General features: G+C 38.6%; 1 protein-coding gene across 1 annotated transcript in view; it reads left to right on the top strand.

The window, feature by feature from the left end:
• The window catches only part of KIAA1328 (KIAA1328 ortholog), a 173,274-nt gene that overhangs the window by 126,963 nt on the left and 30,736 nt on the right, over positions 1-15,575 (top strand). The window contains 1 exon segment of the mRNA XM_066569195.1: positions 9,682-9,866. Within this exon segment, the coding sequence (XP_066425292.1) occupies positions 9,682-9,866 (185 nt within the window).

Raw genomic sequence — 15,575 nt, 5'->3', positions numbered from 1 at the left:
TCTTATTTTTATCCTCAGCTTTTTAAGAGTGCTCTTTTCCCCTCCCTGCCCTTAATCTTAATTTGGTGAGTTTCAAACTAATGTGTTTCTTCACACTCATCACATAGATGGGCTCTCTCCCTGATAAACCTACCTAAAATCTAAACCATACTCAAAAGATTTCATTGGTGATCTAGAGAGAAAAGCATTAGAACTCCACTGCAGTGACAAGTCATCAGCTCTTCTTTATGGAAACACTTTTTGTGGCTTCTAGCACGCAGAAGAGTTTGAAACAAAACAATTTACAAGTGTCATCAGTCTTCTATCAATAGTGCCAGACTTCACCTCTTCGTATAACTACATGCCCTTTTGTTTGATCAATGCATAGTTAATCCTTCTTTTCTTTTTATCTCTGTGTTTCCTTAATCTCCATTTACATCTTTGCATCCTTTTTGAGCAAACCATGTCTCTGAGAGATGTGCTAAGTTTATATACCAGCTGTGGACTCAGTAGGTCTGAGATGGTTTGACAGCACAAATAATGCAAACCCCTGATGCCACATCACAGTGTCAGAGCAGCACTCGTGGCTTCTGCTCTGGACAGATGTTTCCACCAGGTTGTGACAAATGCATGCAAAGGTAGATTTTCATGCCCAAAATCAATAGTGGTAGCTCTAAGATGGCAAACATCACTTGTGTCTGGACCAAAAGGGTTTCCAGAGGCTGGGAACTGGCAGCCCAGAGCTTCATGGCAAACAGCCTTGTCCCAGGATCTCTTCCCTTTGCTCTTCCTCTTGATACTGAATATCAGAGCAATGCCAATAAACATCTCAGTGGTAACTGCCTTTTAGTGAGGCAGTGATTTCCATCTGGTTTCAGTTCTATTATATCTGAATATTTTCTGAATACAAGTGCAAAAATGTGTTAAATCTGTTCCCTAAACATCCTGGTTGAGTCAGTATTTGGTGGTGCTGTCAAATTCACATAAAATATATGCACTGAAGGGAAATCTTTAGTATGTTGCTTTTTCTGTGGGGCCCAGGGCCATGGTTTTTATAGTTGTATGCCATTATTTAGGCATCTAAGTCTGTATTGCTCTTGCAATAAATTCTTGATTTTACAGTCACTAGCCATCAAACATGCCCTGTGAAATATGTAACTTCAGTGAATTTAAGGCAACTGAAGTGGCTAAAATTGTTATTTTAAATCTTTACCAGGAGCTATCTTGTCAAATCTGCATCTGTTGGGCATGGTAGTCTACTAATCAGAGTAAAGTCCAAAGTCTCAACTTCTCTATTTGCTTCTTTTCAGGCTATAGGATTTTTTTTAAAGCAGATCAATAAACAATCTCAGTGTTTTCATTTTACTAAGCAATATAATATGGATGAGTACTAGTGTAGTGGTAAATCATTAATATACTCTTTAATCATAGAGTGACCATGTCCCACAGATGTGATTTAATCATGGAAAAAAGGCCAATGAAGTGTGAAGATGCATCAGGAAGGGTGTTTCTAACTGATCTGGGATAGCATATGGCACCATTTTAAAAGGTGCTGTAGTATGAGAATATTTAGGATGCTATGTACATTTGTAGTTACAGACCTGGCAAAATTCTACTTGATTGTTTTTATCAAAAATCAAAACCCATGTCAGGTTTGTATTTGGCAGAGGAACCAAATGGCTTTTTGGAATAAGTAAAGCACTTCAGCTTCCAGATTCAATAGTCCCATGATTTGTAAGACTTTAACACTAACAGACTATAACCCTAAAAACCTGTAGTAACCTGTGCTAAACATGATTCAATGCTAGATTCAATCATCCTGTGGTACAGATAAAGGTGATTAAAATAAGAAGACAGAAATTTCATGGAAAAATATGGGTCCTGCAGTGGTGCTTCTGTGTTGTTTTCAGTGTTAATGATTCCTGGTTAGAGAAATCAGATTCTGCAGCCTCAGAAGAATAGACAGTATAAAAACTTTTAATTGTATTTGTTATGGAATTTGATGCATTTATGAAAGACTTTCCCTGTGACACGTTCCCTGATATTGGAGGAGCTATCAGTGACCCAGAAAATCACCTCAGTATTGTTAGGGATATGCCCAGTTTAGTGGTTATTAATTTTCATTTCTATTGGTGTGGGAAATCTGAAATTTTGTTCCTTCATTTCATGACTTAGAAACCAGGTGTGAAAATTTGTCCTACTGGTGTCTTGAACATTGAAACTTAGCATCAATCAAGTGTAACTTTGTCAATGAACAGAAGCAACTGTAGTTGCTGTGTCTTTTTCAACTATTCTGATCCTGCTAAACTCCATCTTTTCTGTGCATGTGTAACTCCTAATATCTGCACAAAAAAAGCAATCTGTTTCTCTAATTAGGAATTTCTTCAGAATATCTTACTAGTAGGGCATACTGAAAACCCTGTATCTACTGTTCAACTCTTAGTGTGTCCTTCCTCTGCTGTATTGTCAGTTACTCTTAGGAAATGATTGCTCCATGATATGATCCATGATCAGAAAAAGGGCTTTGCAATTGCTGATCATTTACTGAAAGCTGCTGTTATCAACACCTATCAGCCTGTCTGGAAACTTCTGTAGAGGAGAGAGTGCTTGTGTACTAATAGCCTTAGCAAAGAAAGACATAAGGTGGTTACCTGCACACCCAGACCCATCTCTGCCACAGCCTGTTTTGGAGTGCAGCCCATCCACTGTGAAGCCTTTTGCTCTGGGTGAGGCAAGTAGAGAAGAGATGATGTGTTGTTCTTCAATGCCTTTATCACAACCAAATTACAATCCAATTTGGGGCATGTTTGTTCAGGAGATAGCTTGCATATGGCATTTCGATGGGTATCTTGTGATTGGGGCTGGCTCTCAGCCAGACACTAGTGATGCTGGATAAGGCACTAAGACTGGCATTCACTTTGCTGAAGAGCATGTGATTCTCCTTCTGAAAGAGAGATGCTGTCTGATGTGCTGAAAAAGTTTAGATTTAGTTCAAAAACTTTGTCCTAAACAGGGTTTTGCATCATTCCTCGTGGTGCTTTAACTGGTGACAGCCAGACAGGCTTTTCAGATATATAGACACTGTTTGGAAGGATTGTTTTTATACTTGTGACTTGACATTTACATGACTTCCTTTTGTGAAGGCTGACAGCAGAGTTTGCTGGAACGACAGCTGCTCTGGTCTGCTCTGTAAGAAAGGCCAAACAAACAGTCACAGAATTTTGCCCTGCTAAAGCTTGGCCAGTCTGTTTCCCATGGCCATTTCTCTGTGACTGTCTGAAAACCTTTTGCTAGAATTTTCTTTGAATTCAGAAAAGATAGAAAAGTAATCACAGCTGTAATTTTGCTATTTATTAGGGAAACTCAGATATGTTGGAAAGGTGCTGGTAGGGAGTTGAAATGTAGTGAACTTAAACCAGAGGAAGGAGAGGGCTTCAAAGGGAAGGCATGAATATAATTCTAGGTTAAATTTAGCTTAATACTTGATACAAATGGACCTCTAAGTATGTAAATTAAGTGAAGTCCTGACTTCATTGAAAATAAAGACAGTATTCTGATTGATTCAGTGGGGCTAGGGTTTCACCTATGGCTGGTATGATCTAATAGGTCATTGCTAATTAAGAGCATATGTGGCCTCAGTTCTTGCTGGTGGAATTAAATATCTGAGCACCAGCTACTGAGGGAATGGGGAAGGAACTGGTCCCTGAAAGAGTGGTCTGGGGAAGCTGTGCTGTGGATTGCTGTACCTTGATACAGCTTCAGATAAAGAAAAAAATTTAGCACAGGTACAAGTGTATCTCCTCCAAGATGAGAGAAAAGTAAACCAAATGCAGTAGATTTGAGAGAGAGAGCTCAACAGGGGGGAAAAAACCCAAAAAAACAACAGAGAAACCTGACAGAGCCATGGGCATAACTGGATTCAAGGGCATTGAGCCTGAAGAGTGCTGTAAGAGATGAAATCTCTGCATGACAGCTCAGCAATATATTGTCTGCATAATAACATGTAGATTGTAGGCAATCACTGTCTATTTTCTGTGATGAAAAATCCTTTTATTACAAGCAGATTTGATAATATTTATATTTCAGTTCCAGAAGTCTCACTGACTGTTGAAGTGTTTGCCTACCTGTCCCTGCCCTCCTGCCTTTTGCCTAAAAAATAAGTGAGAAGGGAGATGGATATGGTCCTGAAGACAGCTGGAGGAGAGGTGTTGGGGAAACCTGACTGCACCTTTTCAATGGTTAAAATGGTCTCTTTTAAGAAAGATAGAGACAGACTTTGGAACAGGGTCTGTAACTATAGGACAAGTGGCCATGCTTTTCATCTTAATGCACAGATTCAAGTTAGATATGATGAAAGAGTGTTTCACTGTGAGTGGTGAAACAGCGGTACAGGTTGCCCAGAATGGTGGTGGATGCCCCAGCCCTGGAAACATTCAAGGTCACTTTGGATAGGCTCTGAGCAATCTGTTCTACTTGAAGATGTCCCTGCTCATTGCAGGGTGATTGGACCAGGGGACCTTTAAAAGGTTCCTTCTAAGCAAAAGTATTCTCTGATTCTGTGATCTCAAAGCTTTAAATGCACATGCTCTCTAGAAAGGAAAGCAGCTGTTTCTTATTGACATTCACTGGATCCCAGCAGTGCCATTAACATGCTGATGCATCTAACATAAGCCTCAAAATGCCAGATTTCATAATTGGCCCATGAAATCTCACTCTGGGCTTGAATGTGGTCTTCAAGGAATGTATTAGAATAGGACTTTTTCCTGCTTCTTAAAGGGAGGAAAAAATGCTGAGCTAAAAAAGCATTTTTTAGGAAGGGAAGGGTGATGGCATTCAGGGATGAGAGATTGCCCTGAGGTTCATGCTGTGCTTTTCCTCTTCACCTGCATCTCTCTTACCTCCCTTCCAGCTGTGCTCAGCTGCCCTGTGGATTTGTGCACCCTGCACAAAGCAGTAGCAAGCAGATCAATCTCCCTTCTCTTTCCCATGTGCTGCTGCACTGGCTTGTATGTTCTGACGTGTTTCTCCTCAGCTCCACTTGAGGGGACTGGAAAGGTTGTGATTGTTCTGTAGACCACTGCCATTTGTTTTCAGATCCACATATCCAAAGTCTACAATGCTTCTTCTCTCCCCGGAAATATTTTTTTTATTTTCTATGCAGACAAACAACCTCCCAAACAGCCCCACTTTGGAACAGGTGGTTTTCAAAAGTGCTGTTTGATAACAAGCTTGATGTGAACTGATCTAAATTTGATCCCTACTGAAAAGAAGATCCTGGCATCTTCTCTTTTGTCCCAGTACTTGTAGTGCTGCTGCTTTATACTGAACTGACTCTGGAAACTGATCTGGCTGGAAAACATTCTCAGCCAAAGTGGCAGGGGAGGAAGCAATTTTCAGCCTGTTTGTCACACTGTGTCTGAAATGGCAATTCAGGTTCCAGCTACAAAAACGTATTGCTTGGGTTGTCTACTTATCACCAGTTTTGCATCATTAAGTGTTATGCATTCTTGGCCTGATATAATTGCAGCAGATTGCACACATGAACTGTTAATTATTTTATTTTTAAAACAGAAATTACGGAACAGGAAAATAACATTCCAACATGTTTGCTTTTGGAGCTACCCTACCACGGCAATCTGTTAGTTTGATAATGGTTAAACTCGTAAGCCCTTGCCTCAGCAGAGTGCAGTAGGGTACCATTAAGGCAGCCATCTGTTGAATATACATAGGAGAGGCATGAATTGCCTCGCTTTTCGGGTTTCTGAGTAGTTACAACATAGTCTTGTTCTCTGAATGCCACTGAAAAATGCATGGAAAGATCAGAGTTCAGTGGAAGGTGAGCATCCAAATTTGGGATCAAGGACTGGGAACTCAGTCTTCTGAACGCTGGGTGTGGAGCAGGGAAGAGAGGAAGCCTCGTGGGCGAGGTAAATCACATGCTGATAGTAAGCACGTCTCTGGCAAGAGCCTGAGCTGCTTGGGTTGCTTAGCGATTCAACAGATCTGCAAAACTCCATTTGCAGAGCAAGGCTGCCATTACGTTGGATTGATTCATCAGGATCAGCAGCTAAAACAAGTTATATTCTATCAGAGTTTTCCTGCATTAGTTTAAAAATGAATTTAGTTGGCTCTAAGTGGACATTTATTTTAGTATCTTGAAGAACTGACTTTCCTCTATTAAAGCAGAATAATGTATCTATATGATGCCCTAACTTGAACAGTACATAAAGATTAGTAAATAAGACCCCATTAAAAATACTTATAATGTAAGTAACATGGGTCCCAATAGCCTTTCTAATGTCCATTAATGCTTATTGTGAGGATCAGAGCTCATTTTACTGAGCCATTTAGTCAAACTGTGTGATTATTTAGAAAGTTAATTCATGCATACTAAAATCTAGCTTAAGTAATGCAGAGGGTAGGAGGTAAAACTCTATGGAGACGATAGTCCTTTTTGTTATTTAATGATCAGCCATAATTAACTTGCAAATTTGAAATAATTAGAACAAATTAAAGGTATTTAACTTTGCCTCCCTAAAGAAAAATTCAAATTGCACCAAATGCAGCTTTAAATTATTCAAGTCTCAGAGGTCTGTGCCGGGTTTTTTTACAATGCCTTTTCTATGATGAGAATACCAATCTGCTTTTTGTCAGAAAGCATCCTATCAAGTAATTGTTCTTTGTGTCTAATAAATGACAGCTATTCTTCTTTGTAAAAGTATTTTCAGTCTCTGAAGACTACATCAGCATTTCCATGGCATTTTAATTCAATAAAACAAAAGGTTAATGTTTTTCTACTTTTTAAGGAATGCAAATACTAGCAGTATTCAATGGATCCTGAATGACATTTAAAATTTGCCATTCGCACTCAGCGGGGATATCGCGATATGAGGCTCAGACAGGATGGAAGGAATGTTCAAGGTGTGTTTTCCTTTGGTGATGGTGTTCTTGGATATTCATAATGAGGCAGCAGTGCTGAGACTCGCTTCTTTCTTGGCCACACTACATCTCCTGCCCTGGTATGTAGGGTAGGTAGGTTAATAAGGTCTTTATTTAGAAAGTCTTCTCTGTTGGTTAGTTTCGAGGAGTGCCGTGAAAATTCATTGGATATTGTGGTGACCTGCAGGAATTCCTATTAACTGTGGTGCCTTTGAGTGACATGATGGGTAGTTGGATTTGAAAATTGCTGCTAAATCTCTCCAGACATAAATAGCTGATTCCTTTTGACCATATGTTGAGTTTAAATTTCCATGTTGCAATAGTCACATCATTCGTTTTACTAATTATTCCAGAGGTGAATGAGTAATTATGTTCTGAAACAGATTTTTTTGCCTTATGTTTTCTTTGTTTAATTGTGGTAGATAGTTAATTACTGATTTTTTTTATCTCTCTGCATTATCCCTTTCTCTCCTTGGTCTGCACACTTTTCAGATTGTCATTTTAAGATTTGAGACTCCATCCTTACTTAAGCACAACTTTAGCATGAGCTGACTTCTATTATATACTAAACAATGAGGCTCTAGTTGTTTAGGTTATAAATGCAAAGACACTTTCTTTTGTTATTTATTTTACCTTAGCTTATGTTATTTCTTCTTGGTGTCTGTTACTGTTTGAACTGCATCTGCCACTGCAGTATTTAAAACAGAACTCAGTATTATAGAGATAACTGCACCATAGAAGATACTCCATTCAGAAGGAGAACCAGTCGAGTAATCACCTCTTTATCTGCAAGCCAAAGGTCACTGTCTTCACATGAGGACTGTAGGTTGTAATTAAATGTGCTTTAAACAACTCAAAAAGCATCCAAATAATGACAGCCTCACTGTTTTTTTAAATGCTGCTAGTCATCCCAAATAGAGGGAAATGGAATATCAAGTCCTGTTTATCAGGGAAATCTGGTCAAGTATTACACCTTTAAGCCTCTTTAAGCTAGGATCCAAAACCACCTCTTGGTGCTCTTGTAGTTGTAGGAATTAGTAGGTTAATAATTTCATATAATTCAAATAGGACACTAATTTAGTCCACCATAAATTTTAAAAAACACTCCAATATTATTAGTGGTCACACAGTTAGAAGCCCTAAAGTAAACGGAGGTTATTTGGAGAAGTTATATCCAACACTTCAGTCAGTTATTTTAGGTCATAAGCCATTATATACTGTTCTGCATTAATAATACAGGAGTAATACTAATTGTCCAACAGGCTCAGTGGGCCCTATTAAACAATGTCTTATACAGCACATTGATGGGAAACTTTTAATTTAGCTATCATTTCCTGCTTTTCCCTCAGATCTACAGTAACTTCAGTCAGTGCAAGCTTTTAAGTAAAAGATTCTTGTGATTCAGCCTCCATGAAGCTGTATCCTAACTAATAAAAGCTCAGTGACAGTCTTTGGGTTGCCAGTGTAAAATTGCTGCTTGAACAGGAAAAAGATTTATCATAGAAATATAGAATGGTTTAGGTTGGAAAAGACCTCTAGGTTCACAGAATCCAGCTGTTAAGATTTGTTTAATCTTCTAATAACTTAAGAAAGCTGTTTTTTGCTTCCATGGTTGCAAGTAGATCAATATAATCTTGGAATAAACAGTAGTATTTCATGTGGATAATACAAAGATACTTTTTTATATTTTTAATTTCTTTTATAAAGGAGTCTTTTATGACAGGGACTAATGACTTACATATGTTGGGAATTGTGATTTAAAGCAGTAGTTATTTCCCAGAGAGCAGAATTTGAAGCCAGTAGCTTTTCTTTACTGAGAGAAATGTGGGTCATCTTCCTGTCTGCCCAGAACATTTTGAGATGCCTGTGTCTGCAGGGCTTGAGGTCATGATTGCTCGTCGTCACCAGATTTGCCTCCTGCCTCTATCCATGCAGTGTTTATGATCATGTGTTGAAGTTCATCTTGAACCATAATGGTTCTGGTCAACTTTCTCTTTCCTTACTTTACTCAAAGTACTGCACTTCTCCACCACATTCTCTCCGGCAATTTGCTCATACATTCTCTATCCTGTTTAAAAGTACCTCTGTTCATCAATCTCACCTCTTTGTCTCCTCTCTTCTCATCCATTTTCTTCTTGAATCAGCTTCTCACCATCCCTGTTTTTTAAAAAACCTGTAGATGTGGCACTTGGGGATGTGGTTTAGCAGTAGCCTTGGCAGTTGTACTCAGATGATCTCAAAGGTCCTTTCCAATAAAAATGATTATGTGATTTTGTGATCTGCTTCCCTTTTGCAAACTAAAGTTTCAGATTTCTCTTCACATAATCTTCTTTGTTTCCCCTTTATTCTAGCAGAGTGAACATTTTCTAAATTATTCTTTCTTCCAATTTTGGCCCATTGTGCTGGACAAAGTCTGTCTTCATCTTCATGTTGTCTTGCATGTCTTCATCCCACTGGTGCTGTTCTAACCACTCGAGAAATCCAGGACCTAATGCTTTAGGGAACGTGCCAAGTGCTGCAAAACTCCAAATACAGTTGTCAGGGTGCTGCTGGCTGCTGATAACCAAAGACTCCTGATAAAGTGTGTTGGTAACTCTTCAAGCCTTTGGAATTCTGCTTTCAGAAATTATAAATGTATTCAACAAGAGCTCAACCAGCAGCATGATGTTTATGCTTCTGGAGAGTAAAAGTTGGTAGAGAGCTGGGTGCAATGTTAATGGACCTAATGCATCATGTAACAGCATGATCTTTTTTCTCTCCTAGTGTCCCTGTGTTGAAACATGAAGATTACTTACTGAGGACATCTCCAGTGAGCAAAAACTCCAGAAAACCAGGGAGCAGTCATGGGAGCAGTTCAGGGAAGAAAATGGTTGGCTTTGGTATAAACGTGGATGATGGGCAAAGCCCTCAAATGCAAACCAAGAGGGAAGGCACCAAGTCCAGGAAAGGTAAGGGGGAGTGTACTGTATTGCAGGGCCATGATTGTGCTGGTGTGTTCAAAAGGATATCAGTAAAATGCACAATTGAAGAAGTTTTACAGGTGTTTGAACAACCTAAGAGAAAGTGTTAGCTCCATTAAAAAAATAATTAAATAACAAGTGGTGATCCTGTCTGGTCTTTCTGATGAAAGAGAAAAAAGTAGTCCCTTAATGTCAGAAAACTCCTTCAATTATTTGGTTTTTAATTTTCCCAAAAGGCAGTGAGAATAAGTGCAGTGGGGTTTGCTCTTCAAATGTAATCTTTGCATTCTTTTTCTCCTTGAGTGATGACTGCACCATTACAACCTGCTAGTTTGCCACACAGGGATGTCTTTACTGCTAAAACCTATCCTGCCCTTAGCTTAGCGCCTCCACTTAAGGAGCAGAGATGCAATCTTTTCTCTCTTATGAAGAAAAAAGGTTGGGAACAAAAGCAGCTTGGATGTGTCACTGCTTAGCCGTGAACATAATCCTTGGTTCAATGATGAACTAGCTTTTTTTATTTTTTTTTTTATTTTAACTTGTCAGCCAGTTTGCTGTATATGTCAGCATAAAAATAAAGAAAATGGCAAAATGAGAAGAAATGTGGTGCAGTTCTCAAAGGAACAAATAACTTGTGTTATTGGTTAAGACCGTACCAACATTAAAAAGCAGTCCCTGTGAAGAAACTTTCAAAAGGGTATCATCAGCCTGGACCCAAACAGTGGCTGAGGTTAATCTCTTCCAAGGCACAGCTACAAAAGTTGGAAGCCTGTAAAGGGCTTGTGTCCAAAAAAATCAATTTCTAATTTGAAACAAAATCATTTTTGACTAACAGGGGTTCAGGACCCATTACTTTTGCTGTATAATCTGCTGACATTTCACACTTTCTGTTGTGCACAATGAATCCTAATAGTCATTTTATAACATTGCTACACCAATCAATTTAAGCAAGAGAAAGCCGTTACAATTCTGCAAAGTTTCAGGGGCAATTTTCACTGATGGTTTTCTTTTATGGTTTTTTTCAGCTATCATTTTTTTTTCTTCTCTTTTCCTCTTCCTTCTGCCCCCCTCCTCCTCTTTGCTGCAATGATGAAACAAGGATTTTTCACAGCTGGATGGTGGGTTTTGTTCCTTAGATTGGGGTAGTCCCCAAAAATAATTTATTTTCCATAGATTCAGGGGAAAATATCCAACCTGGCCTCTTCTTCATTCATTCGTTTCATTTTGTAGGACTGAGGAGAAGTTACCAGCTGCATCTGACTATTGCACATTGCAACTGAGCTGCACCTATGCTGATTTAGTGATTATAGCAATCAGCATGATCTCTGAAGATGGTGGGCATCTTTTGCAAGCACTTACTGGGATTGCTGGCTTTTATGGTGTAGAGCTGCATTGCCAAATTTGACTTACAAACATTGACACTTGCTGTGATAGCTGATAAAGTTCAGAGGAATGCTTTCAAGCTGTGGAACAACCTCAGGTCTATTACTGATTTGAATGGTTGTTTATCACAAGGCAAATTACCTAGCACTAATCACTGAAGTTGAAGTCTTCTGTATTTAGTACCTTTTTAATTGGCTTCCTTCTGTTATATATTTGGACTCCTTTAGCAAGCACACGCACATACTTGTAAAGTGTTTTTTTCCATCTTAGGGGATCACCAGGACACAATGTCAAGATTTTTAGTTCTAGCCTGCATAGTCTGGACTTAGTTGGCTCTGTCCTTGCTTTTGCTGGATATTCCCAGATGCTGCTGACCTGGGATTTCTGATTCAGTGCAGTATGACAAAGGGGAATGAAGTCCACAAGGTGATATCTTGAGGCATGAAACTCAATGTCATTTAGCCACATACCTAAAGGTGGCCTTTTGGTCAGAGCACAGCAGTGCTGTGTACAGAAACGTGTTCAGGTGAAAAGTTCTCAACCATCAGATGCTGACCTACTGCTGTAGAGGTTTATTTTTCCTCCTGATGGTATCAGTCCGGTCTATTTGTATGTTCTCCGGGCTGGTGACTCTATCCAAGAACTCCTTAGTGCAGTGTGAATGCTGGTCTGAGCCCTTGGGCTTGCTGTGCCACTGGGAATGGTGACTGTATCAGTAGTAGTGTCCCTCCAGAGCAGCACAGGCACTTGTACCAGGTTTAAAATTATTAATCAGGAAGCTGTTCTCATCCTGTAATGGTGGAAGGCTTTCCTTCTTCAGGACTGGTCACTTGCTCTGACAACAGTGGGTTTGAAAAGGGTGATTTCCTAACAAATACATGTTTTCTTCTCCCAGACAATGGTTACTAACAGGTAGAAGAGCATTGTTAATGTGGTCCCTTCACCTCTTGGAGTGGAAAGGGTCACTTCTGCTCTCTTTTCAGGGTAGAAGCTTACCTGGATCAACTTAGGAAATCAATTTTTATTCCCTCACTGTTGATTTTGTCTTTTGTTTCTGCTTGCTCCTTAGTTTTTATTCCTGTGCTTTAGCAGGTGTTTGTGTTGTGTAGTCAAACTTTTTTAGTATTACCAGCAAAACTATAGGCAGTTGGAGCAATCCTGAAGTCTTAGATCCTTTCAGCAGTAAATTGTTTTTATTGGTGTCACCACCAGCTATGTCAACGTGTACTAAAATCTAACAACTTGTCTAGTTAAAAAGTGCTGGAGTACAGAAATGTGTGTTTTTCTTCCTTTCTGCTCTTGAAAATTTTGCTGTGGGGCTTGGAAACATGCATCCATTGCACTGTGCAATATTGGGCAATTCTTTACATTTCTGTTTAAAGTATTCATCTTTACAAACACTTCCTGAAGTACCTCTGCATTGAAACAAAAGAAAGAACTATTTTCCCCTTTGTTTCTTCTTGTTGGACATAATGTCTGCATGATGTTGTATAGCGTGCACACTTTCCTTTTTCATATGCAAAAGAAAAAGCCAGAGAAGGAAAATTATTTTACCTCATTTTAGCCCTGTACTTTTCCAGGGGCTGATTTCTTTAGACAGTGTTTGTTTTTCAGTAGTTTTTCTGATGTAGCTTCTTAGGGATTCAGGATCTGGAACTTCTTCCCTTGAGGGAAGACTATCCCTACAATTGAATAGAGCAATTAGTTAATATTAGTGAAGTGCTTTGAAGATGTGAAGTACTATATAAATGTTAAGTCTTATGAATATTACTATTATTCAAGTCATAAAGATTTCTTTTATGATTATCAACCTAGATTTCCCATTGCTTACTTTCATTCCATTGCTGCTTGAACCAGCCTCATCCATATTTCTTCATCCTTAATGTTTGCACTTCTAAAATATAGACTGCTGTATTTCCCCATTTTCTTAATGTTTTAGTTGTCTGTTTTTCAAAGAGAAATATATAGCTATTTGAGTTTTCTTAAATGATTTTTTAATCTACTTTAAATCATTCTTGTACCAGGTTAGCCAAATTGAAAATAGTATTCTTAACATTACCATTTAGGAGACATTTATAATTGCTTTGGAGGTAGCTTGACTTGCAAGCTTATATCTAGGGGGTTTTTCTTGTGATTCTTTGCTGCTCCAGGTTCTTTTCATTGGTGTCAGGATTTAAATTACCACACTATGGAAGAGCATTTGCTTTTTTCCAGGGGCAAATGTGTCTATTCTTTTTCCACGTTTCTTGCTTCTCTAGATCATCTGCAATGGCTCCAGTCTCATACTGTCTTCTAACACCTGCAATCTAATTAATTTGCTGTCATTTGTATCACCCTAGTTCTCTATGACTTTTCATAAATAATTACCAGTCACTTCATAAATTCATTAACTAATTCCCTTTAGCCCTGAAATATATATCCTTCAGACTAAAGACTTTGTATCTTTTTTTTTCCCCTGGTAGTTTCTTTTCATCAGCTTTATATAGACAGGTATTATACATCAACAGGGTCTTCATTATCCTCTACTTGCCAATTTTCCCTTCCTTTATTTTTTCCTCATAATATATTTTAAAATTAGTAGTAGCTTGGACATTTTTGGGAATGTTATTGATTGAATCATCTTTATATATTTGCTTGTTCTTGAGTGTTTCTTTTTCCTCAAAAGACTTGCATGCTTTTTCCAAGATGTATTTTTTAACTTTTTTTTTTAATATACATTTATTTGTTATTTCTTTATGCCTCTGCTTTATGTCTGTGCAGCCTAACAGCCTCAGTAAATTCCTGCTGAGTTCCTTTTCTTGTTTTCTGTTTCTAGCTCTGGTAATATTTTCAAACTTGGATATTTGAACAGTCCCCTTGAGGCTGTGTTGGCCACTTCTGAGTCCATATATTGTCTTTTTTTGCAGAGATACATCTCATTTTCTGTAAATGTAGTTTGTTGACGGTGTGCCAGCCTTGTCTCGTATTAGTAACTGAATATTTTCTCCCGTGTTAACAAGGTTTTTATTACTTTGGTATTAGTTTCTTAAAATCCAGCTGCCTCATTCCACTGTCACGTGAAATGATTTCTAAATATCTCTTATTCAGTTGTAAAGTCAAAACTCTAAACAAGAGCCTTCCAGTCTTTATATGCATACCCACTCTTCTCATCATGAATTGGCACACTATCAAGTTACCAGGGACACACAATCAGCATATATCCCCATGATATTTCCAGACTTCCTTCACTGATAATTAACTCTTTCTTAGGCAAGATTTTATTACTGAAATGTGCTGAAACACAGTTCATTATAGCAGGGTGATAACGTATTTTTTTGTTAGTCTCTCTAAAATGCATCTTAAAACATGGATTTATTGAATTGTATATATTTGTATAAATCTTAGATTCAATGCACTGTTTTAAATAATTCCTTGAACATCTTGTACAAGGAATAATTCCTTGTACATTTTACACTGAGGCTGGAATTACACCTTTGTGTTGCTTCGTGTTTCAGAATGGTTGATAGCTAATGCTTCTGTTCACAGAGCTGAGAAATATTTGGCCATCACAGGGTTACATAAGGATCTAAACACTGGTTTGACTTCAGTTTTTGCTGATAAGTTTAGTTTTCCCTATACTGACTCTAGTTAAGTGATGTTGATTGCACACAACTAATTAGGAGAGATTAAAAAAGCCCAAATCCACAGGTTTTTATGTGGTAGATCAGATAGCTACTAATTTTCCTATTTCCCTCTACCTCTTTCTTACCTCTATGCTATTTGTCTTACTAAGAACTCAGTTCTCAGGTGAGCAAATGAAAAGTTGGCTGAACCACCACCCTTCAAGGGTTGTCTTCAGTCCAGCTGGCATCCAGTTCATTGTGGTTAGCTGCTTAACATCAACAGCCTGAGCAGCATGACAGGATGCACCTTCAGCAAGTTAGCAGGCTTGGGGAACCAGTCAATGTGCTGGAGAATAGGGCACAGTATTCAAGGGACCTTAACAGGTTGGGAAAAGGATTTGACAGAACTGTTTTTAGGTTCAGCAGAGGGCAATGCCAGTGTCCTTCAGCTGGATTGAACTGACACTGAAAAAATCCTGAAAGCAGTTTTGCCAAAAAAGAATGGGGTGTCCTGCTGAAGAGCAGTGAGTCAGTGATGTGCCTGTGTGATGGAGTAACTGGACCTCTTAGTGGGCCATAATCATACAGCTGTGGCCATCAGAGTGCTGAAATTACACTTCTCCCCAGTTAGCTCAGTGAGCCCAAAAATGCTGTGTCTAATCTGGGACTCCACAGTGCACAGACAATACTGACAAGCTGTAGGGAGTCTGGC

This window comes from Molothrus aeneus, chromosome Z, assembly GCF_037042795.1.
Source record: "Molothrus aeneus isolate 106 chromosome Z, BPBGC_Maene_1.0, whole genome shotgun sequence".
Lineage (NCBI taxonomy): Eukaryota > Metazoa > Chordata > Aves > Passeriformes > Icteridae > Molothrus > Molothrus aeneus.
The sequence above is the reverse complement of the archived record's forward strand: the minus strand, read 5'-3'. Positions and strand labels throughout refer to the sequence as shown.